This window comes from Stomoxys calcitrans, chromosome 1 (assembly GCF_963082655.1).
Source record: "Stomoxys calcitrans chromosome 1, idStoCalc2.1, whole genome shotgun sequence".
Lineage (NCBI taxonomy): Eukaryota > Metazoa > Arthropoda > Insecta > Diptera > Muscidae > Stomoxys > Stomoxys calcitrans.
Window position 1 is genome coordinate 119,319,109 of NC_081552.1, and position 27,122 is coordinate 119,346,230.

General features: G+C 38.1%; 1 protein-coding gene across 1 annotated transcript in view; it reads right to left on the bottom strand.

Annotated features, from left to right (window-relative positions):
• The window catches only part of LOC106094648 (chitin synthase chs-2), a 414,794-nt gene that overhangs the window by 287,855 nt on the left and 99,817 nt on the right, over nucleotides 1–27,122 (bottom strand). Inside the window, exons 5-6 of the mRNA XM_059360879.1 lie at nucleotides 20,021–20,221; nucleotides 19,702–19,880 (exon numbers count right to left, since the gene is read on the bottom strand). Coding sequence (XP_059216862.1) covers nucleotides 19,702–19,880; nucleotides 20,021–20,221 — 380 coding nt within the window. The remainder of the gene's footprint in view (nucleotides 1–19,701; nucleotides 19,881–20,020; nucleotides 20,222–27,122) is intronic.

Consider the following 27,122-nt stretch of genomic DNA (forward strand, 5'->3'; position numbering starts at 1 on the left):
GCTAAAGTCTTTAAAAATAGAGATATTGAGCTGAAATATTGAAGAGATTCTTTTTTTGTCCATAAGCAGGTTAAATTGGAAGACGGTCTATATCGTACTATATCTTGATATAGCCCCCATATAGACCGATCCGCCGATTTAGGGTCTTAGGCCAATAAAAGCCACATTTATTATCCGATTTTGCTGAAATTTGGAACAATGAGTTGTGTTAGGCCCTTCAACATCCTTCGTCAATTTGGCCCAGATCGGTCCAGATTTCGATATAGCTGCCATATAGACCGATCCTCCTATTTAGGGTCTTAGGCCCATAAAAGGCGCATTTATTGTCCGATGTCGCCGAAATTTGGGACAGTGAGTTAAGTTAAGCCCTTTGACATACGTCTGCATTATCGCACAAATCGGTCCAGATTTGGATATAGCTGCCATATAGACCAATCTCTCGGTTTTAGGTTTTGTGGGCCATAAAAAGCGCATTTATTGTCCGATGTTGCCGAAATTTGGGACATAGAGTTAAGTTAAGCCCCTCCTCATATTTCTGCAATTTGGTCTAGATCGATCAAGATTTGCATATAGCTGCCATATAGGCCGATCTCTCGATTTAAAGTCTTGGCCCCATAAAAGGCGCATTTTTATTCCGATTTCATTGAAATTTGACATACTGACTTATGTTATGCTTTTCGATATCCGTGTCGTGTATATTTCAAATCGGTTTATTTTTAGATATAACTACTAAAAAACAATATTTTGTTATATACAATTGATTAATGACTTTTACTTATTAGTATTTGGTCCAAATCGGAACATATAGTGATTTAGCTGATATGGTGCTTAAAGTATGAATTTTACACCGGATTTTGACGAAAGATGGTTTACATATATACCCGAAGTGGTGGGTATCCAAAGTTCGGCCCGGCCGAACATAACGCCTTTTTACTTGTTTTTTTCCGTCTTAATATTTTCAAATTTGTGCATGAAAGTAACACGAAACTTCATTTTTGAGAAATGGTCTCAAAGGAAGAAATATTCTCCATCAAATTTCACTGCAAATTTAAAATAGATTATACATGAAGATAAAAAACTTTTAAAATAAATTAAAATATATATTTGCAAATTTCATGCGAAAATTGTTTGCTGACACCTTTAAGTGTTATTTTAGCATATGTTCAAATTTAACCAAAATCTCCTACAATGTTCTACTTTAGGAGCATTGTGTCAAAGGAAGAAATATCCCACATCAGATTTAACTATGATTCTCCAATGAAATGAAATCTATAAATACAATATAATTACATAAGTACCGCCAATAATTTATGCATAAATAAAAACAAGTTTCTTAAACTTCGTATATTTTTGAATACATTACATAGTGTCTCTAAAATCTTCACTTACAAAGGATGATCTCAATGAAGGAAATGTTCCAAATGGGATTTCACTAGAGGTTTCCCAAAAAATTAAGTCTGTATGTGTTACATATATTAGTAAAATATCGAAGAGAGTATGGTGATATTAACACATGCATCAATATTTTTAGTTTTTTGATACTTTTTAGAGTATTTTGTAACATAAATGAAGACTATGTCCCTATTGGCTCCCTGGTAGCCGAGTTGGAAGCTGGCTCGTATTGTCAATGCGGGGATCGTGGGTTTGATTTCCACCAGAGGCTTTGGTCTGCCGCTACTGTGGTATCACAATGGACTCTGATTTGTCTCATTAGATATGTCACACCAACTGACCTACATAAATTAAAATAATTAATTTTTGCAAAATTTTAAGCAGTAGGCTCACTGCTATTTTATTATGTTTTCATGTTTAGCCAAAATCCCACAATATTAATGTCAAGATGGTTTTAAAATAATATTATAATATCGCAGTATTGTCAGTAATATTGCCCAATAGACTATACCCATATGAAATGAACGGGTTACAAGTTACCGTTAGTCGAATATTTAGAAAAATATCCATAAGGTGGAACTTCCCCCCTCTTGTTTAAATCCTTTTCGATTTAAACTAAATTCACAATAATTAATGGTAATATGGCAAGGACACAAAGCTTACAATGCCTTGAATAGCAGCCCTATTCTGAATAACAATTTACTGGGAGTTTTTTCCCTAATCCCCTTTCTCTTATTCTAAATAAACTTCGAAAAAGGGAAATCTCTCCCAGAGAAAAAAGTAGCTATTCTGAATCGATATAAGAGGGAGAATGAAGCGATAAAACTTGGGAAAAATTCCCCCAAACAAATGAAAGGGAGTTAAGATAAAAAATTTTGAATTTTATGTTTGTATAAAAAACAAGTAAAAGCGTGCTAAGGTGGGCCGGGCCGAATCTTATATACCCTCCACCATGAAGCGCATTTGTCGAGTTCTTTTCCCGACATCTCTTCTTAGGCAAAAAATGATATAAGAAAAGATTTGCTCCGCTATAAGAGCGATATCAAGATATGATCCTGTTTAGACCACAATTAAATTATATGTTGGAGACCTGTGTAAAATGTCAGCCAATTCGAATAAGTATTGCACCCTTTGGGGGCTCAAGAAGTAAAATACAGAGATCGATTTATATGGGAGCTGTATCGGGCTATAGACCGATTCAGACCATAATAAACACGTATGTTGATGGTCATGAGAGGATCCGTTGTACAAAATTTCAGGCAAATCGGATAATAATTGCGACCTCTAGAGGCTCAAGAAGTCAAGATCCCAGATCGGTTTATATGACAGCTATATCAGGTTATGAACTGAATCATACTTATCACAGTTGTTGGATATCATAACAAAACACGTCGTGTACAATTTCATTCCAATCGGGTAAGAATTGCGCACTCTAGAGGCTTAAGAAATCAAGACCCAAGATCGGTTTATATGGCAGCTATACCAGTTTATAGACCGATTTGAACCATACTTAACACAGTTGTTAGAAGTGATACTAAAACACTATGTGCAAAATTTCAGTCAAATCGGATGAGAATTGCGCCCTCTAGAGACTCAAGAAGTCAAGACCCAAGATCGGTTTATATGGTAGCTATATCAAAACATGGACCGATATGGCCCATTTACAATACCAACCGATCTACACTAATACAAAGTATTTATGCAAAATTTCAAGCGGCTAGCTTTACTCCTTCGGAAGTTAGCGTGCTTTCGACAGACAGACGGACGGACGGATAGACGGACGGACATGGCTAGATCGTCATAAAATGTCGCGACGATCAAGAATATATATACTTTATGGGGTATCAGGCGAATATTTCGAGTAGTTACAAACAAAATGACGAAATTAGTATACCCCTATGGTGGAGGGTATAAAAATGGTACCACTTCTTATTACTTACGAACAATTTAAAATATATGGAAATTATTTTTCACTTTTCATCAAAAACAAGTACAAATTTTGTTAGGTTCTCCCGATTTAAATATGTCATGTACACACCGTGGACGATTTTTTTAAGTTTTTCAATTTCATTGGCACTCCGTTCCGAGTCGGGTACTTAAAGGAGGTCCCTTATCATTGAGCTTAAAGTAGAATCGGGCGGCACTCAATGATGTGCAAGAAGTCTTCTGCCTGTTCCTTAATGGAATGTTAGTGGACAATTATTCAAAGATACTTGGCGCCACATTTGGCAGCATTTACTCCACAGTTGTAAGAATAAATCGATAAGTCGATTTCCGGCAGCACTATGTCCAGCAGCCGTCCCAAACACCAAGAAAAGCGGCCGCCGCCCGAAATGTCGATTAGAACTTTAAGTTCTAGACGGAGTATCTGGCACACCACCACAGCATTCATACGATTCAGCCACCTTAACTCCTTTTGGCAGGGGAAAACGCCAACATGCAAGATGTGTGCCCCGCATGCAACCAGTGACAACACGCCAAAAATTGATCTGTCTACCAGATCACTCCGAAAGCATCTAATTTAGTCAACGATTGTTGGATGAAGACGGAAAGTTGTTATCACAACACATAAATATGGTGACAGGCTGTAGGCCATAATTGTGCACTATTAAAATACAAAAATTAAAACAAACATTACAGAAGCAACAGTTAACATGTTTGTAAACATTTTTATCAACCTTTATTACTACTTTTGCTAATTTTTCCATTTTATGTTCCTTTTCCAAGAAATAACAGTAAAATGTTTAGCCAAAATAAAACAGCTGATACAAAACAGCTGTTTTTGAGAATTCGTAAATCCCTCTCCCAAAAATTTCCTCTCCTCATTCAATTGGAATAGGAGGATTTTATTCGAGGGAGAAATTAATTTGGGCTGTATAATTTCAAAAAGACATTTTAAGGTGGAGCGAAGCGCACCTCGCCAGATGGTATGAAATATGAACGGTTGTCTATTTCCAGAAAATTAATGCTAGAAATTAAAGATTTTCTTTCAATTATTTTTTTTTTCTTTTAATTTAAATTATCATGAATTATTTTTTTTTGTGCTGTTTCATTTCAAAATGTTTTCAAGTTTTAGGCTTTTAATTGAAATATTGAAAAACACAATTTTTTGCTGCTGTTCTACTGTAGACGTTCTTTTGTCAGTTGTGTTTTTATACCCTCCACCATAGAATGGGGGTATACTAACTTCGTCATTCTGTTTGTAACTACTCGAAATATTCGCCTGAGACCCCATAAAGTATATGTATTCTTGATCGTCGTGACATTTTATGTCGAAGGAGTAAAGCTAGCCACTTGAAATTTTGCAGAAATTCTTCTTATTAGCGTAGGTCAATTGGGATTGTAAATGGGCCATATCGGTCCATGTTTTGATATAGCTGCCATAAAAACCGATCTTGGGTCTTGACTTCTTGAGTCTATAGAGGGCGCAATTCGGATCCGATTTGACTGAAATTTTGCACGACGTGTTTTGTTATGATATCCAATAACTGCGTCAAGTATGGTTTAAGTCGGTCTATAACCCGATATAGGTGCCATATAAACCGATCTTGGGTCTTGACTTCTTGAGACGCTAGAGGACACAATTCTTATCCGATTTGGCTGAAATTTTGCATGTGATGTTTTGTTATGACTTCCAATAACTGTGCTGAGTATGGTCGAAATCGGTCCATAACCTTATATAGCTGTCATATAAACCGATCTTGCGTCTTCACTTCTTGAGCCTCTAGAGGGCGCAATTCTTATCCGAATTGAATGAATTTTTGCACGAAGAATTTTGTTATGATATCTAACAACTGTACCTAGTATGGTTTAAATCCGACCATAACCTGATATAGCTGTCATATAAACCGATCTGGGGACTTGACTTCTTCAGCTTCTAGAAGGCGCAATTTCTATCCGATTTGGCTGAAATTTTGTGTAAAATAAGTGTAAAATAAGTTTCAAGTCGGTTCATAGCCTGATATAGCTGCCACATAAACCCATCTGGGATCTTGACTTCTTGAGCCTTTAGAGGTCGCAATTATTATCCGATTTGCTTGACGGATCCTCTCATGACCATCAATATACATGTTTATTATGGTCTGAATCGGTCTATAGCCCGATACAGCTCCCATATAAATCGATCTCTCTATTTTACTTCTTGAGCCCCCAAAGTTCGCAATTTTTATTCGAATTGGCTGACATTTTACACAGGTCTCCAACATATAATTTAATTGTGGTCCAAACCACACCATATCTTGTTATCGCTCTAATAGCAGAGCAAACCTTTTCTTATATCCTTTTTTGCCTAAGGAGAGATGCCGGGAAAAAACTCGACAAATACAATCCATGGTGGAGGGTATATAAGATTCGGCCCGGCCGAACTTAGCACGCTTTTACTTATTTTTTTTTTTTTAATTTGCAAGTAGGGGAACTTTGTCAAAATATCGATAGAAAAAAATAACAACCGATATTCCGCAAAAAAATTAATATTTTGCCATCTCTTAGTCAAAGGCTTTTGAGTGATCCAACAGTACTAGATATGTTAATTGTCCATAATCAATATTTGATCTAATGCCTTAGATAACATCGATTAAAGCAGTGATGCAGTTATGGCTTGGTCTGAAACCAGACTGTTTGGTGGATAACAGGCGGAACTCACTTAAGTATGTACTTATTTGCTTATGGGTTATTTTCTCGAAAGCCTTTTATAATAGTCATTTCCATGTTTTGATTTAGGTAATGGTATCACTTTTGAATGTTTCCATGCGAACGGATATATGCTTGTGGTCAATGTAGTGTTGAACAATATATGGCAGTATGTTAGGTAAAGTGCATTTTATGAATGTAAGCCATCCAAACCAACTGCATTTGATTTTATTGGTATACTGCCCTCATAAACATCAATACCTGAACACATGCAAATTCAAAAGTTGTGAATTCAGGAAATATTTGCGCATTCGATAAAACAGTTGATGTGTTTCTTTGTACAGTATTTGATTCAAGGCTCATTGTGCAGTTTAGAAACTAACAGCCTTATTCACAAACAGTTCTTATTATGGGCTTAAAACCTATTTTAACTATTATACACTTTTTGCTTAATAAACTGATTTTAAAATTGTGTATTCACAAACACATAATAACAGTCAAATAACTATGAAAAATTTTTAGAATTTTTTGAAGTTTTATCTGGCAATTCCGGCTATTTGACTATGTCAAATTATTAATAAAAATATACAATGTTGTGAAGCACAGCAAGTGCAACGATAACAGTCTTCGCATTTAATAGACTAACCGTCATTCCATCCAACAAACAACGAAATCGCTGCTTCCACACCCCAAAACACCTCTCTACTGTATTCCTTGTTGCAATATGAGCAACATTGTAGCGTTCTTCCTTTTCGTTGTTAGTGCGGAGGAGAGGAGTAAATAGATAATGCGTCAACTGATATCCTGAATCTCCAAGTAAACGACCCCTGAATTCTTTTTTTTCAAATCGTTCCTTAATAATGAGTACTTCCTCTCCACCTAGCAACTATGTCGCGAATTTTCAATTGGGCATCACACACAACCTAAAAATGAAATTCTAATTTTTTATTATGCTCCTTCGATTAGTAAATCACCTCACACCTGTACATTCAGTGAATAGAATCCTTTCCGGTTTATATAATATTGGGCAAGATCTCCACCAGTTTTTTTTTTATTTTAACATGAGTTCCATCAATTGCTCCAATAACGCCCGGAAAGTTTCTAATGGCCTTAAAATCTCTCATTATTACGGCTTGCTCTTTGAGAGATGTCGGCATGTTTATGTATTCCATACCATGACGAGCCAAAGCGCGAGCAACTCTATTGCATATTCTTGAAACCGTTGGTTGGGCTAATCTGTGCAAATCTCCCGCATCATCTTGAAACAGGATTTTGCCAATAAAAGGATTAAATTTAATCATTTAACAACAAGTAAACAAACCTCTCTGCGACCCCAACAACGCAAAGCAACCATAACTTGTAGTTCGGCCGGAGTCCCGTGCCCTCTTTTGCTTAATTCAATATCATTTTTTAATAGACCAATAATTTTTTTGGCCGTTGATTTCTTTAACCGATATTTGGCTTTAAAGTGATGGTCCGGAATAGAAAATGGATCAACTCTTTCTTTGTACATCGACATCGTACAAAAACTGCGGTCTTTATGGCCTGAAGACCCTAAATCGGTCTATATGGCAGCTATATCCAAATATCGTCAGATTTTGCCCATTCAAGAACTTAACCTGCGTATAGAAGAAATACGAGTCTGTGCAAAATTTCAGCTCAATATCTCAATTTTTAAAGACTGTATCGTGTTCTCAACAGACAGACGGACGGACATGGCTAGATCGTCTTAGATTTTTATGACAATCAAGAATATATATACTTTGTAAGGTCGGAAATGGATATTTCGATGTGTTGCAAACGGAATGACTAAATGAATATATCCTCATCCTCGGTGGTGGGTATAAAAATACACGGATTTTCATTCCTTTCGCTAGCCGCTCAAAATTTTGCTAAATATTCTTATAAGTTTAAGTAAGCTGCCATATAAAACAATCTCCTAGTTTGCCTTTTTGGGCCTTAGAAGGCGCATTTATTATCCGGTTTGGCTGAAATTTTTCCCATAGTGTTTTGTTATGACTTTTAACTACTATAGGAAGTACGGTACATCCTCCGAAAAAGCTTCCATAAACCGTTTTCCCGGTTAGATTATTTGAGCCTCTAGAGATGATCTTTTGATAACATGTAACATGGTCAATAACGTTACATAGCGTATATACAAATCGTCATTGTCATTGTCAAAACTTGTCAATTGCAATCCATGGTGGAAGGTCTATAAGATTCGGCCCGGCCGAACTTAACGCGCTTTAATTTGTTCTATACTTACTTATTTCACCGATTACATTAAGTGCATCCATTTTTATAAGATTTTTCGCTATTCACAAATTTAATCAAACGTTTCACATTTATTTAAAGTAGTTTATGCTCGTGCAATTGAGAAATGTAATTTTAAAATGGTGTTAAACAAGGGTAAAACCAATAATAACTTTTTCAAATTTAAAATTGGTTTATTAAGGGTAAAATAGGCTATTATGTGTTTGTGAATACAAAAAACAACATTTTATTCTATTTTCGGCTTATAGAGCTCTTTTAAATGTTTGTGAATAAGGCTGTAAGTATTCACTTCATCAGGATCAGCATTGTGTGCAGACAGGCACGGTACAGTGAAGAAGTAGATTTTCATTAAGAAATGTTAATTGCTCATCAGTCGAAGAAATATCATATATTTAGCAATCAACGTTATATATTTCGTAGGCAAGTGCATTGTAATCAATTTTATTAAAATTAAAAAACCGTTTGGGCTCTTGTTCCGGCACAGGCAAGGCATCACATGTTAGAATTATGAGATCATGCTTGGAGAAACAAGGCAAACTAAGCTGGTTATATAGTAAAATATTTTCCGGCTTTGGTACAAGAAAACGGTCAATAAGGCTGTTTGCAGTTGTTGTAAATTAGCAAATAGAATTAAACGACTCAATTAACGTTCTCTCCTTGAAAAGGTTGGAGTTTAGATCGCCAGCTATTAATACATCATCATAATGTACAGTAATGTTAAGAATCAAATCAAAAAAGGTTTCATACGGTATATTACTGTTCGGTCTATATGCACACCCCAAAAGAATTTTACGAGCATTAACAACAATCTGCATAAATATCGATTTACATTCTTCCTTTTATACAATATATAGCCACACCAACTCCAAGAGAGCTTCTATCATTTCTGTGCATATTGAATCCTTTAATGCCTACCATGCCATCTGTAATAGACGTATTACACCAAGTTTTACTCACACAAATTATATCAACTCCAAACATTTCAAAATGATGGCGAAATTCATCGTTCATTCATAGATATTCTGTCCAATGTTTTGTCTACAGAGTACTCTGATCATATGATATGATCCGCCATTGGAACCCAAACTACTATATCCTATGGACATTAAATAAAAATGGCAACGCTTCTGTTTAAATTTTTGAAAAAAATATATGTTAATATTAAAACATATTAAATGAAATAAAATCGTTAAAATATTAAATTTACTTTGTGGTGTAAAAAAGTCGAAAAATATATAATTAAGATATTTTAAAGTTTAGAACCATTTAACATAAACAGTACCATGGCGCCTAATTTGCGATGTGTATTGGCATATACTAATCAACGATAGGAATAAATCGAGGAAATTTTTTTCTGTTTCCTCAATTTAATACGCCATTGCAAAATTTTAAAGTGTACCTGTATCCCAAATTTCAGAGCTCTAACTTAAATCGTCAAGATAGACCATTTTGTACATTTAAGTACCAAAATATACGAATTTACAAACATCGTCAGGTCGCCAGATATATACTGTCAATGAGTAACTATATGCCAATTTTGAGAGCGGTAGTTCAATCTGCAAAGAAATCTAAATTTTGTACGTTTAAGTACCTAAATGAAACAATTTCAAAAATTTTCCCCTTACTACAATTTTCGCCAGATATCGGAGATGGGTGGTACGATTTAAGCGAAATTTTTCCCCATGAGAATATCGAGCTTAAATAAAGTCTTTAAGAATGGAGTACATCTAACATCCAAACTTAGAGGACCCTAAAAAAGCCGAGCGAATTCGCAGACCAACAAAGATTATATGGTATTCAGATAAAGGCATTTATGTTGTTAGACGGTTAGTAAAGCGATATACATATACTAGCATGATTTTTCAGAAAAAGCTCTTTAATTGTCGAAAATAATTATTTCAAGGATAATTTTGTTTCATATAAAGTAAAAAGGCGCTGCGGAGCGGGCCCGGTTCATGTAGTTACTCATATAGTCTCCACCTTAAGGTTTCCAAAGTGTACTTAATTACTAAAATTCAGAGCTCTACCTCAACTTACAAGAACCAAATAGTAACAAATGCGGCACTAAACGTACTATACCTCCAACTTCTGGCACTATTTTGGAAATTTTTTTACCAAATCCTATTTTGTCGAGACGCTCTTTAATTTGAGCCCAAAACCATTCCCTTAGCCCTCTCAGTCAGTCAATAACGTGTCTGTTTTTTGTATAGAGACTAGCATACCCCCGGTCCTCTTGGCTACCCCTTTGGTTGGTATTTGAGATGACATTACAGTGGACTGCAAAAAATCAAAGTCTACAAGTTTCAAATGCCATGATATGAAACAAATAGAGTAACCATACCTTTGATTACCTAATTTTGCTTCAGATAAAGTACTATTACTATTAGTACAAAGGCAACTTGGTTGATTTGGCAAAAGAATGGGTAAACACACACATACCCACCATCATAGGATGGGGTATACTAGTTTAGTCATTCCGTTTGTAACACCTCGAATTATTCGTCTAAAACCCCATAAAGTATATATATTCTTGATCGTCTCGACATTCTCAGTCGATCTAGCCATATCCGTCCGTCTGTCGAAATCACTGAACGCGTAGAGCTAGCCGCTTGAAATTTTGAACGGATCTCCCTATTTGACTTTTTGAGCCCCCGAAAGCCGCAATTTTTTGCTGAAATTTTGCATGTAGTGTTCTGCTATGACTTCCAAAAACTTTGCCAAGTACGGTCCAAATACGGTTTATAACCTGATATAGCACACATATTAACTGATCTCCCGATTTGACTTCTTGAGCCATAGGTTAGGTTAGGTTGAAAAGAGGTTGCAGATATTAATCCGCCCCATGCCACTATGGACATACACCTAAGTCAGTAATCGGCTTGTTGTGCGCTCTAGAAGCTATAAAGTAACCTCTAAAAAGAACATTTTAAGATAGGAATTCCGTGTTACTTACAAAATCCTTATATGTTTTCATTACCACTCCCCTAAGTTGGTTCATGTCTGGTATTGTATCTCCACGAAGTGCTGGTATCTGTTAGACGCGAATGCTGGGCAATGACAAAGGAAATGCTTCAACGTCTCATCATTTTCCCCGCATGCCCTACACATGCTATCACTTGCCGCACCGATTATACATAAGTGAGCTCGTAGTCCTATGTGTCCCGTTATGATACCAATAGCTATACTGACCTCCTTCTTGCTTCCTTACAGTAATAGCCTCGTCTTCTCACGATCTGGAACTCCCCATAGGATTTTCGCCGTCCTACCGACCGTTTCGCTGTTCCACAATGTTACATGCGCATTCGTCGCCCACTCCCTTAACTTGGACTGCGTCGACCCGAAAGGCTTCGGGTTAACCAAGTTTATTGATGGCAGTCCTCTGGCATTCATTACTCCGTTATGGCACGGCACCCAAACGATGCGGATTTTGCCATCTTCAGAGAAGGCGCTAATCTCCTTCTTACACTGCAAGACTGTTCGTGACCTTACCGTCCAGGTTGTTATTGCCATTATGGCAATTTTACTGTCGGCAAAGATGTTCACACTCGATGTCCTCGCATTAACACAACACCACTTCACGCATTCCGTGATCGCCCGGATCTCCGCCTGCAGGACCGTATTATGGTCAGGCAGTCTGAAACATATCTCAGCCCCTGGATTCTTAATGTAAACCCCCAGGCCCACTTTGTCCTCCAGCCATCCGTGTAACATGATCTTCCAGATGGCAATACTAGGGTTCCGTCAATCCAAGAATACTCCGATGGCAGCAGTCCCTCGCACTCGACTTCAAGGTTCATCTCAGGTATCCGATCGGAAACCTATTCCCTCCTTGAGCCATTATAAGCCGAAATTTTTGTTCAATTTGGCTGAAATTTTGCATGTAGTGTTCTGCTATGACTTCCAACAACTGTGCCAGGTACGGCCCATATCCTGATACAGCTCACATATAAACCAATCACCCGCTTTCACTTCTTGAGGTCTCACAAGCTGCAATTTTGGTCCTATTTGGCTGAAATTTTGCATGTAGTGTTCCGTTATGACTTCCAACAACTGATCAAGTATGGTCCGAATCGATTTATGACCTGATATAGCTCCCATATAAACCCATCTCTCGATTTGACTTCTTGAGCCCATACAAGCCGCAATTTTAATCCGATTTGGCTGAAATTTTGCATGTAGTGTTCTGTTATGACTTTCAACAACTGTGTCAAGTACAGTCTAAATTGGTCTATAACCAGATATAGCTCCCATATAAACCGATTTCCTGATTTGACTTCTTGAGCCTTTACAAGCCGCAATTTTTGTTCGATTTGGCTGAAATTTTGCATGTGGTGTTCTTGTTTTAGATGAGAAAACAAAACACAAAAGGATTTGTGTGAACAGTTCATATTTTGAAAATGACAGCGAGACTCTTTCATATACAGCGAGTAATTTCTCATAACTCACTGTAGCGGCTATGAATTCGGAATAAAAATACTCGCCAGTAATGATGGACGTTTTTATACCCTCCACCATAAGATGGGGGGTATACTAACTTCGTCATTCTGTTTGTAACTACTCGAAATATTCGTCTGAGACCCCATAAAGTATATATATTCTTGATCGTCGCGACATTTTATGTCGATCTAGCCATGTCCGTCCGTCTGTCCGTCCGTACGTCTGTCCGTCCGTCCGTCTGTCTGTCGAAAGCACGCTAACTTCCGAAGGAGTAAAGCTAGCCGCTTGAAATTTTGCACAAATACTTCTTATTAGTGTAGGTCGGTTGGTATTGCAAATGGGCTATATCGGTCCATATTTTGATATAGCTGCCATATAAACCGATCTTGGGTCTTGACTTCTTGAGCCTCTAGAGTGCGCAATTCTAATCCGATTGGAATGAAATTTTGCACGACGTGTTTTGTTATGATATCCAACAACTGTGCCAAGTATGGTTCAAATCGGTCCTTAACCTGATATAGCTACCATATAAACCGATCTTGGGTCTTGACTTCTTGAGACTCTAGAGGGCGCAATTCTTATCCGATTGGAATGGAATTTGCACGACGCGTTTTGTTATGATACCCAAAAACTGTGCTATGTATGGTTCAAATCGGTCTGTAACCTGATATAGCTGCCATACAAACCGATCTTGGGTCTTGACTTCTTGAGCCTCTAGAGGGCACAATTCTTATCCGATTTGAATGAATTTTTGCACGAAGTATTTTGTTACGACATCCAACAACTGTGTCAAATAACGTTCAAATCGGTTCATAACCTGATATAGCTGCCATATAAACCGATCTGGGATCTTGACTTCTTGAGCCTCTAGAGGCCGCAATTATTATCCGATTTGCCTGAAATTTTGAACGACGGATCCTCTCATGACCATCAACATACGTGTTTATTATGGTCTGAATCGGTCTATTGCCCGATACAGCTCCCATATAAATCGTTCTCTCTATTTTACTTCTTGAGCCCCCAATGGGCGCAATTCTTATTCGAATTGGCTGAAATTTTACACAGGTCTCCAACATATAATTTAATTGTGGTCCGAACCGGACCATATCTTTATATCGCTCTAATAGCAGAGCAAATCTTTTCTTTTATCCTTTTTTGCCTAAGAAGAGATGCCGGGAAAAGAACTCGACAAATGCGATCCATGGTGGAGGGTATATAAGATTCGGCCCGGCCGAACTTAGCACGCTTTTACTTGTTTAAGATTATCTACTCAATAGAAACTTGTTCGTTTTAAACCATGTTTCCACTTGGAGCAAAATTAGATTTGCGACGAGATTTAGAAAATTGTGTTTTTCAACGATGTCCTATACATTCTCAATGTTAGAAATTCTACTTATTTGAGGAGATTTGCGGCAAATCGCCTTCCAAATTCAAATGCAACACTGCGATTGCATTGAATACCGCTTATTTTTGGGATTTTTGGGCAGCACTTTTTCTTAACATCTATCTGACAATTTCTTATTGAAATTATAAAATTTAGTAGTAACTTAATAAAATAGTTTTACAAACTTAATTGTTGACCGCAATGTATATGCTGAACACAATAAAAATGCTATTCACAAAATAAACGCTGTCAAAAACGTCACTGTTGACAAACAAAAACCGCATGAATCGTAGTGGAAACGGGTTTTGTAGAGTATCTTAAATCAAATGAATTTGGGCTAGTGGAACCATGTTTTTTACTCTATCTTCTCTATATGCTATGAAGGTGTAACTGGGAATGAGAAAGCTGTCGATTTGTCAGTGAAGGCCCGAAAACTGCCGTCAATAAACTTGGTAACCCTATGCCTTTCGGGTCGACGCAGTCCGAGTTAAGGGCGTGGGTGACGAATGCGCATGCATCCCTGCGGAACAGCAAAACGGTCGGTAAGACGGCGAAAATTCTATGGGAAGATCCAGATCGTGAGAAGACGAAGCTATTACTGAAAGGGAGTAAGAAGGAGGACAGTACAGCTTTCGGTATCATAACGGGACCCATAGCACTACAAGCTCACTTATATAAAATCGGTGCGGCAAGTGATAGCATGTGTAGGGCATGCGGGTGAAGCAAAATAAAAATATTTTGAAAATCGGACCATAAATGCGCTTTGACAGCCCGAACAAAATGTTGTAGGGCCGAGGTCACCAACTTTGAAGGTATTATATAACCACGTAAAATTTTATGAAGATATCCCTATCCGTACCAAAATGGCAAACTTATTTCCACTTATTTTTTCCCATCCCACTGTGCGTTGGAGTATTTCCTATGTCATTGCCCGGCTTTCGCGGCTAACAGATACCGGCACTTAGGTGGGGACATAATACCAGACATGAACCAACTTAGGGGCGTGGCATGGAAAACAATTAAGGAGTTTGTAAGTAGCACGGAATTCCTAACATAGATTTTCTCTTTCGAGGTTACTTTTTTAGTATTTAGAGCGCAAAACAATCCGATTTCTGGCTTAGGTGTATGTCCATAGTGGCATGGGGCGGATTAATATCTGCACTCTCGGAGTTGTCAAAAAAGATATGTCTTCTAGGTTGAAACTACGCTCTTAAGAGTATTTTCATTTGTAGCGCAGTAAGAAGGTAAATTACTCCACCTCATACCAAATGAAGACATCCAACTATTACAACAAAACACACTTGTCCAACTGCTTATCCAAACAACTGTCGGTTGCAATAGGAGTAAGTTTTCAAAGTAAACTCATTGGCAGCCTACACTGTTGCGGCGTGCCTCCCGTTCATTCACTCGTTGCAAAGATTTCCGCTTGATACACACTGCAATAGTCGGGCAACCTTATCGATATGACCAGTCCAAGTTTTTCATTTACCCCTCCAATGGTCAAGATCTCAAAGCTACATTTCATTACTGCGATCTGCAACGATCTCAGGTGTTGTGAGACCAGCTCATCGTAGCCCACATTTGCCAATGTTCTGATCATGCCTGAAGTCAGGGCGCCAAACGCAACATGCCTAGCCCTACATTGGCTCATCAAACGAAAACACGAATTAATTAAGCAATCCATTTCAACAGAATTATGTATTCAGGGCCTAATAAAATAATTTGTCGTAATAGAACAAAAATGTGAACCTTTAAAGTTCATAATATACAGACGCATTTTACACACTTTCCAAAATGTTTGATTTGAAGTTCAACTTGCTGTCCAGTAAATACCCTGACATTTTGTGCACTCAGTAAATTGAACATTCCCTCGTTCCGAGGAGACAGGTGCCACTGCAGGTAACTTGTATCTCCTGCTGAAAAAAACCACTTATGTCTCGGGCGGATTTACGAACCACTACTTTAGTACATGCTTTTATAACTTTTGTATGTACCACAAAAAGTATTGTATATTTTTGTAAAATATATAAATGGCCAAGGGTGTTATAACGGCAGTTTTGACTTATTGCGGCCAAGCGGCTTAATGGATTTTAATGAAATTGCCATCAATCGAAAGATATTTTTCAGAAAAGCGAAGAATATATAGGACAAGTTATTTTCCGGAAAGAAATTAATTTTCAATAAAATTATTTAATTTTCAATAAGAGAAGAAGAATCACAGCAAATTGTTTTGGTTTTTTTTAACCATCCGTTATTTGCGTGAATGCAATGTCATATTGTGAGAGTTTAAAATAAGTGAGTGTAAGAGAAGCAGCTGATGTGACTGGTGAGGATGTTGTGGGATGTGATGTGCGTGGTCCTATTTGGCATGCATGTTACGGCTCGGCTTTTGCGTGAGTGGGATTTATATATTTGTTGTTGTTTGTATATGTATTGCGAGCCTGTACAACAAGACAAACAATTTTATGATTACAGTACAGATCGTATGCAAAATGGGTGGGTGTCACTTATTGTATTAAAACATCGAAGTGAAAATTAAACAAGTAAAAGCATATTAAGTTCGGCCGGGCCGAATCTTATATACCCTCCACCATCATGTATCGCATTTGTCGAGTTCTTTTCCCGGCATCTCTTCTTAGGCAAAAAAGGATAAAAGAAAAGATTTGCTCTGCTATTAGAGCGATATCAAGATATGGTCCGGTTTGGACCACAGTTAAATTATATGTTGGAGACCTGTGTAAAATGTCAGCCAATTCGAATAAGAATTGCGCCCTTTGGGGGCTCAAGAAGTAAAATAGAGAGATCGATTTATATGGGAGCTGTATCGGGCTAAAGACCGACTCAGACCATAATAAACACGTATGTTGATGGTCATGTGAGGATTCTCTAGAGGCTCAAGAAGTCAAGATCCCAGATCGGTTTATATGGCAGCTATATCAAGTTATTAACCGATTTAAGTCATACTTGGCACAGTAGTTGAATATCATAACAAAATACGTCGTGTAAAATTTCATTCCAATCGGGTAAGAATTGCGCACTCTAGAGGCTCAAGAAGTCAAGACCCAAGATCGGTTTATATGACAGCTATATCAGGTCATGGACCGATTTGAACCATACTTGGCACAGATGTTGGATATCATAACAAAACACGTCGTGCCAAAATTCATTCAAATCGGATAAGAATTGCGCCCTCTAGAGGCTCAAGAAATCAAGACCCACGATCGGTTTATATGACAGCTATATCAAAACATTGACCGATATGACCCATTTACAATACCAGCCGACCTACACTAATAAAAAGTATTTTTGCACAATTTGAAGCGGCTAGCTTTACTCCTTCGGAAGTTAGCGTGCTTTCGACAGACAGACGGACGGACATGGCTAGATCGACATAAAATGTCACGACGATCAAGAATATATATACTTTATGGGGTCTCAGACGAATATTTCGAGTACTTCTGTACAAGTACGTTCGATGCAATTATGTATGGAACTCGATATCTTTTGCATGGCCACCACGAGCACGTTTGCAGAAGTCCGGATCATAAATCGCCGATACTGCTGCAATTTCGCGTTCTATGTTCGTACAAAGTTCTTCCATAGTCGTTTGCTTGTTGGCATAGACCATAGACTTGACGTAGCCCCACAGGAAAAAAATCTAAGGCGTAAAATCGCACGAACGTGGCCCATGTTGTCAACTAAAGTAACTAAAGTTTCAGTTTAGACATGGGTTTTGAAAGCAAATTTTTTTATCTTGGCGGCGTCATTAACGCCGACCTGTTCGCAGAACAGTTTCCAGGAGGCATATTTTGCCGCTCTGGTAATATTATTGTATTCCTTGAGCCTTGTGTAATGCACATTCCAATAAACTTCCGCTTTTTTACGAAGTGCTCTGTTAAAAAGTCTGCGGACCTCTTTCCCAATATTGCGAATCTCCCCGGTCATCCAGGGTTTTTCTTGGGCTGATTTCCTTTTCCGAAGAGGACAACTATCTTCGAAGGACCCCACCAGTGCAGTCGTAATCCTGTTGACATTTTCGTTAATGTCTTCTATGCTTGGGCAATCTAAATTATCTTGCCCAAATCTTCTTCTAAGTAGCCTTTCGAATTTTATCCAGTTGGTCTTCAACTTATTCCGGAAGCAGATTCGGCGCTGACCGTGCTATTCTAAACCTAATGTAGCGATGGTCAGAGAAAGAGTGTTCCATGGAGACCCTCTAATCCTGAACCTCATCGTTTAGATTTTCCAAACATATCGTCACATCTAATACCTTCTCCCTTATCCTCTTTACAAAGGTAGCGGTGTTACCAATATTAAGTGTTATTAGGTCGTTAGTATTCAAGAAATCTCCCAGGGCTTGGCCACGCTTATTAATGTGGTGCTACCCCACGAAATGTGGTGAGAGTTCGCATCGCACCCTATTAGCACCTCGGTTCCTGTCTGTTTTGCTTTCCTCACCAGCCGTTGCAGCTCCGACGTTGGTGGCGGTGTCGGAGAGTCGAAAGGCAGATAAAGTGATGCCAGGTATGCTCCACCGTCTCCCTGTCTCACCACTGTTGCATCCGACGTTGACAACTCTGGGGAAAATATATAATTCAAGTTTTTATGACAAATAACGCAGGTCCTCGGCCGAGTGCCAGGGCTAGCATAGAATAATTGGTAGTTGATGTGGTTCAGTCCTGTAACTTTATTCCGGGTCGTCCATGGCTCCATCCATGTAATGGATATGTAAAAGAGGAGTTCTATTTTATTCGTTTTAGTACCAACACTCACAGAAAAAAAAGTTAGCTGAAAATAACAAACACTGTCTGTTAAATATTAGCAGTACATTTTGCTGCTACTGTAGCAGTGGTTTTGATATTACAGCAGTTGTCTGCAATTTCAGAGCAGCAGGCGTATTGCTGAAATGTCTGTTGTCTGCCGAAAGTGACTGCTGCTTTATTATGAAGGGAATGTTAGATGAAAAGATAAAATACAATTGTAAATATGTGTCTCAGTGGATGTTTTTAGCCAAATAAGATAATAAATACAGCTTTTATGAGCCTAAGACCCTAAATCGGGAGATCGGTCTATATGAACATATAGTCCGATAGAGCCCATCTTCGAACTAAACCTGCTTCTGGACAAAAAAAATGTGCAAAATTTCAGTATGAAATTTGGATTACTTCCTCACATGTTATCATTAGAATCAATAAAAAATATTCAAACACAAAACGGGTGGTCGGTTGATTGGTTACACTTTGTGTCTATACCCTGTACATACGTTTTATCTTGAAAAGAATCCTATTTCAACTCGACTCTTGTTTATTGCCTTCTGAAACATTAACAATGTTTCTTAGCCATTACTCACAAATTAACGAAAACTCCACTGTTAAGCTTCATATCAATAAACCTTACCCAAGGCGGTTAAATGTTAGTAAATTATAATTTTCAGAACTTCGCAAAATTGAAAACTTTGAGTAAATAAAACAATGCGATGTTCGAAACTATATTTGTTTTTTTCCAAATGTATCTACAATATAATTACCACCTACAAAGAAATTCAATCAATCGCATACAGTTTTCTCATTAAATAGATACTTTACCCTTTTCACTGCAATGAAGTGAGAATTCCATGCATTGGTAAACATCGAAAAGTACTGTGCGATTGGCACTCCATAGACGCTGAAGGCAATGCATGCGAAAACGATTACTTTCAAGGGAGACAAATAGAGGTACGTGTGATAGCGTGACTTGGTGCGGCGAACCATTTTAATCAAGTTTCCTAAAAGAATTTGCAAAAAAAAATAAAAAATTAAACTAAACCAAATTTCAGCATTTAATATAAAAATCGACTTTATTTCCGACTGAATCAGAAACCACAATAAACAATTTGCTGGAGAAATACAAGACAACTATACGCACCTATGCTGGAATACGAATTAATGTAATTTTCCCACCAACGAAGAGACACCAATATCAAGGGTATGACCAATATTTGCATATGTATTGAATTGATGAGGGATGGCCAAACCACAAATGCCGATGCTTGGGCCATCAATGCCAAAATGCTAATTGAGTAAATAGCGATGGATTTCCAATGATTGCGGGTTCCAATTAGAACATCTGAAATGAGATGGAATTATTTTGTTATTTTGTTTTAATATTAAATCTCAATAGTTCTCCTAGATCCAAGACCGCATTAGTACGAGGGTTGCTTTTTATTATTTTACCATTGTTGAGAAATACTCCAAACACTGGAAATGGTTAAAAATTTTGGAAAATGCGAAACTATTATATTCCGTTTTCTACCACAGAACATCGTTTAATTCGGCAATTTAATATGATTTAAAAACAAGTCAAAAGGCGTTAAGTTTGGCCATGCCGAACTTTGGATACCCACCACCTCGGGTATATATGTAAAACACCTTTCATCAAAATTCGGTGAAAATTTCATACCTTTCATAGCAGTTATATCGAAATATCCGATTTGGACCAAATACTAATAAGTACAATTCAAGTGTTCAATTGTACATAACAACAAAGTGATCTTTTCAGTAGCTATATCAAAAATTGATCCGATCTGAACCATATACGACACGTATATCGAAGAGCATAACATAAGTCAGTGCGTCAAATTACAGTGAAATCGAACAATAAATGGGTCTTTTATGGGACCAAGACCTTAAATCAAAATACCGGTATACATGGCAGCTATATCCAAACCTGAACCAATTTGGGCCAAGTTGCAGAAAAATGTCGAAGAGCCTAACACAAAGCACTGTTCCAAATGTCGGCGAAATCGGACAATAAATGCGCCTTTTATGGGCCCAAAACCTTAAATCGAGAGATCAAGCTATATGGCAGCTATATTCAAATCTTGGCCGATCTGGGTCAAATTGAAGAAGGACGTCGAAGAGCCTAACAAAACTCATTGTCTCAAATTTCAGCGACAACGGACAGTAAATGCGCCTTTTATGGACCCAAAACCTAAAACCGAGATATCGGTCTATATGGCAGCTATATCCAGATCTGATACGATCTGTGCAATATTGCAGAAGTATGTCGAGAGGCTTAACTTAGCTCACTGTCCCAAATTTCGGCTACATCGGACAATAAATGCTCCTTTTATGGACCCAAAACCTTAAATCGAGAAATCGGTCTATATGGCAGCTATAACCAAATCTGGACCGATCTGTGCCAAAATTAACGAAGAATGTCGAACACAATTCACTGTCCTAAATTTCATCAAAATCGGATAACAAATGTGGCTTTTAATATATATGGCAGCCATAACCAAATCTGAACGGATATAGGCCAAATTAACGAAGGAAGTCGAAGGGCCTGACACAACTCACTGTCCCAAATTTCAGCAAAATCGGATAATAAATGTGGATTTTATGGGCCTAAGACCCTAAATCGGAGGATCGGTCTATATGGCAACTATATCCAAATCTGGACCGATCTGAGCCAAATTGACGAGGGATTTTGACAGACAGACGGACAGTCTTGTTTAGATATTCTTTGATTTTTTCGCTGATGAAGAATATATATACTTTATAGGGTCGGAAATAGATATTTCAATATGTTGCAAACGGACTGACAAAATAAATATACCCCCATCCTTCTGTGGTTGGCATAAAAAAAGACTAAATGATGAAATTTTAATAAGTAGTCATATTGTATGGTTGTTGTCTATGAATGACTATTCATAGACAACCACCAAACCATATGATCCACTCTAAGCGAGTAGCACTAACATTTAAATTAGAGTCATCTGGCAGTCTTCAACTGAAATTGTTTGATCCAATTGGATTTAGTTGATCCAATTAAAAACATGCAAACATGAGCAGAGAGAGGGCAGAGTGGTAAAAATTAGTCATCAGCAGGTATCTTTGTTATAACAACCTATCGGTCCTTCGAATAAAGAAAAATAAAATACAGGACTATAGGAAGGGTCTAAAAGCAAAAAAAATTTTATCATATTCTGGGGTGAGATGTCTAGGACAGCCGCCCACCCCCAAACCCGGCAAACGGATTTATAGACCAACCACTACAATATGGGACTCAAATTAAAGGTTTTTGAGAGTAGAAAACGAATTTGATATCCAATTGCGTAACTAAGTGTTTTGTGGGTCACTCCACCACTACAAAACCCCTCGGACTTATTTACCGACCATGGCAATATGTATCTTAAATGAAAGGTCTTTGGGAAAAGAGCACGAAATCGACATTCACTTTTGGGACCAAGTCTCTGGGGGTCCACCACATCCCAAGAAGGACTTTTACTGACTTTTGCAAAGTGAATTTGTTTGTCCCGTATAGACTCAAAAACGGCTGAACCGATTTCTTTAAAATTTTCACAGATTGTGGGGAGTGGTGCGGAAGGAGCAATAGGCTATATCATTTTTTAATATCTAAAGGGTGGCGAACCCTCCCCCTTACCACAAAAGTACCACTCAAAAATAAAAGTGGGGCGATAGAAATATATGGATTCAAATGAAAGGTAATCGGGAGTAGAATACAAATTTGATTTCAAAATTTGGGTCCAAGTACCTAGGGGCTGCCCCGACCCCAAGACCCCCTTCAAATAGGCAAATTGTACGATAATGACCATATAGAACTCGAAAGAAAGGTATTCGGGAGTAGATTACGAATATCGTCAGGAAGAAGAATATGGTACATAATTTTTTTATATTGGAAGGGGGCGGACCCCTCCGTTACCCCAAAAACACCACCAAAAATCGAGGTAGACCGATCGGGACAGTATGGGTATCAAATAAAAGGTATTGTAGAATAGTATAGCACAAATTTGATATTAATTGTTGGGTCCAAGGAACCCAGGGGCCACTCCCACTTTTGTGTGCTCTCTTATAGTAACCGAAACACAAAAATTTGGTATCCAAATTTCGGATGGGGTATCTAGGGGGGCACCCCACCCCCAAACCTTACAAAATATATATATAGACCAATCACCATAATATGGGACTTAGATGAAAGGTATTTAAGATTAGAAAACGTATCTGATATCCAATTGTCGAGCGAAGTGTTTGGGAGACCACCCCAACCCCAAAACGCCCCAGAATCAGGACTTATCTATTGACCATGGCAATATGGGGCTTAAGTAAAAGGTATTTGAGTGTAGAAGACGTCTCAGATATTCAGATGTGGGACCACGTGTTTGGGAACCGCCCATCCCCGAGAACATCCCCCAAAAGGGACAAATTCACGACCATAGCAAAATCAAATAAGAGGCTTTTTAGAGTAGAACACGAATCTGATATATATTTTCAAAGCCAAGTCACTTAGTGACCGCCCCATCCTGCAAAACACCCCCAAAGCGGTCATTTTTGCCGACTATGGAAAAATTGGGCTCAAATGAAAGGTATTTGGGAGTAGACCATGAATCTGATATCAACATTAGGGACCAACTGTCTAGGGGACGTCCCACCACCAATACAACCCCCAAATAGGGCGTATATGGTCACCCAGACAATTTGGGTCTTCAAGACTGTGGAGCTCGATATTCATAGTTTTTAGGGCCCATACCCCAAACCGGACATATTTACTGGCTTTTGCAATAAGGGATTTAAATGAATGGCATTTGAGTTTTGGAAACAAGTTCGATATCCAATTTTGAGGCCAATGCCAATGTGGGGTTCAAATAAATGATATATAGATATTTGAGAATAGAACACGTTGCTTTATATTTTCCTGGCTAAGTATCTGATGGACCACTCCACTACCCAAAACACCCCCAAATCAAGCATATTTACCGACCATGTCAATGTGGGGCTTAAGTGAGAAGTATTGGGGGCCGGGCAAGAATTGATACCCACTTTCGGAACCAATTGTCTTTGGGTCTACCCCTTTCCCAAAAAACCCCACAAACAGCAATTTTTTATTGACCATCACAATATCCGGCTCAAATAAAGGTATTTGGGAGTAGAATACGAATTTGATACCCAAATGTAGGACCATGTATTTAGGGCATCACCCCTTTCCCAAAACATCCCCCAAAAGGTAAAAATTTTTGAACCATGCCAATATGTGGCTCAAATGAAAGGTATTTGAGATTACAAAACGAATTCGATAACCAATTTTGGACCATGCGTTTGGAGGACGTCTCATCCTGTAAACTCCCCTTAAACCAATGACAATATGGAGTTTAAATAACTGGTATTTGAGAGTAGAGCACGATGCTGAATTTTTTTTTTCAGGGCTAAGTGTCTGGGGGACCTCCTCACTCCAGAAAACACCCATACATTGAACATAATTGGAGAAAATTTTCCAATCATGGCTATATGGGGCTCAAATGAAAGGTATTTGGGAGAAGAGCACGAAATTCGTACCCACTTTCGGGACCATGTTTCTGGGGGTCCACACCACCCCCTTAACCTGCCAATCACCACCCTGGGGTCCTTCCAAGTATCCATATAGAGGACTTTTATGAATGGGGTACATCTAACATCCAAACTAAAGTGACCTAAAACCTTTTGAGCGAATCCATACACCAATATAGATAATATGGGATTCAGATAAGGCATTTATATTGTTATACTGTTGCTCGAGCGATATACACATACTATTTTCGTAGCATGGTACTTCATTAAAAGCTTTTTATTGTCAACAAGTAAAAGCGTGCTAAGTTCGGCCGGGCCGAATCTTGTATACCCTCCACCAGGATCGCATTTGTCGAGTTCTTTTCCCAGCATCTCTTCTTAGGCAAAAAAGGATATAAGAAAAGAGTTGCTCTGCTATTAAAACGATATCAAGATATTATATGTTGGAGACCTGTGTAAAATTTCAGCCAATTCGTATAAGAATTGCGCCCATTGGGGCTCACGAAGTAAAATAGAGAGAACGATTTATATGGGATCTGTATCGGGCTATAGACCGATTCAGACCATAATAAACACGTTTGTTGATGGTCATGAGAGGATCCGTCGTACAAAATTTCAGGCAAATCGGATAATTATTGCGACCTCTAGGGGTAAAGAATCCAAGATCCTAGATCGGTTTATATGGCAGCTATATCAGGTTATGAACCGATTTGAACCTTATTTGACACAGTTGTTGAAAGTCAAAATAAAATACGTCATGCAAAATTTCAGCCAAATCGGATAGGAATTCCGCCCTCTAGAAGCTCAAGAAATCAAATCCCCAGATCTGTTTATATGACAGCTATATCAGGTTATGAACCGATTTGAACCAAATTTGGCACAGTTGTTGAATATCATAACGAAATACCTCGTGCAAAAATTCATTCAAATCGGATAAGAATTGTGCCCTCTAGAGGCTCAAGAAGTCAAGACCCTACATCGGTTTATATGACAGCTATATCAGGTTATGGACCGATTTAAACCATATTTGGCACAGTTATTGGGTATCATAACAAAACACGTCGTGCGAAATTCCATTTTAATCGGATAAGAATTGCGCACTCTAGAGGCTCAAGAAGTCAAGACCCAAGATCGGTTTATATGGCAGCTATAACAAAACATAGACCGATATGGCCCATTTACAATACCAACCGACCTACATAAGAAGTAATAAGAAGTATTTGTGCAAAATTTCAAGCGGCTAGCTTTACTCCTTCGGAAGTTAGCGTGCTTTCGACAGACAGACGGACGGACGGACGGACGGACGGACGGACAGACGGACGGACATAAAATTTCACGACGATCAAGAATATATATACTTTATGGGGTCTCAGACGAATATTTCGAGTAGTTACAATCAGAATGACGAAATTAGTATACCCCCCATCTTATGGTGGTGGGTATAAAAATAAATATTCAAAGGATGATTTGGTTCCATGTAAAGTAAAAGAAGGAGCAGCGGAGCGGGCCCGGTTCGGCTAGTATGATATAAAAAATTATGTCTTAGTAGTTGCGGAACAAACCACCCCCAAGAGGCCTCCCAAATGGGAATGCTACTCGATCATAGCTATATAAAACTCAAATGAAAGGTATTTGGGAGTTGATTACGAATATATTTAAATTTTATATCCAAGAATCCAAGTGGCGCCTTATTTCCAGAAATCCCCTCCAATAGATTATTTGATCAATTAAAACAATGGGGGATCAAATGATAGATATTTTTGAGTAGAGTGCGTCATTCAAATAGGTGCTCAAGTAGCAGATGGAGTGTGGCACACAACCCTCATATAGACACCCTCCACCAAACGGCTATATACACCAATCATGACAATATGGGATTAAATTATCAGTATAAGGTTGTGGACTGCGAATCTGATATTTTCAAATATCTAACCGACCACCTCACATCATAATGACCTAACAGGGCACTGTGTGATTTAATTAATGTGTGGGGACACAAATAAATGTAGGCCGCCATACCCCAAAAATTATGACGTTCAGCGTGATAGGAGGAATTGCAAACCTCAACGTTAAGATTGCAACCATTTTCAGCTAATCGATAGACAAGACCACACGACGTGCTGCTGCGCAACACTTTTTTGTTAAAAAATTTTATAGGGTTTAATAGTAAGAACTATCGCCACCGCACCAAATATATAGACTGGCAAACTATTGGGTTGCACAAAAAGTAATTGCGGATGTTTTAAAAGAAAGTAAATGCATTTTTAATAAAACTTAGAATGAACTTTAATCAAATATACTTTTTTTACACTTTTTTTCTAAAATAAGCTAAAAGTAACAGCTAATATATAACAGAAGAAAGAATGCAATTACAGAGTCACAAGCCGTTGAAAAAATTTGTCAACGCCGACTATATGAAAAATCCGCAATTACTTTTTGGGCAACCCAATAGTTCTTTACCACAGAAAATCGATTAATATTTCAATTTGATATGATTTAGAAAAGGACTAAATGGTGACTATTTATAGACAACTACCACATGATGATCAATGTTGTCGGCGTTAAGCCACTCCAAGCGAGTAGTAGCAATATTGCAAAATTTGCCCATGAACATTCCACTAAGGAACAGGGGCAAAGTAGTAGCACTAACATTTAAGTTAGCGCCACCTGCTGGCTGTTTTCAA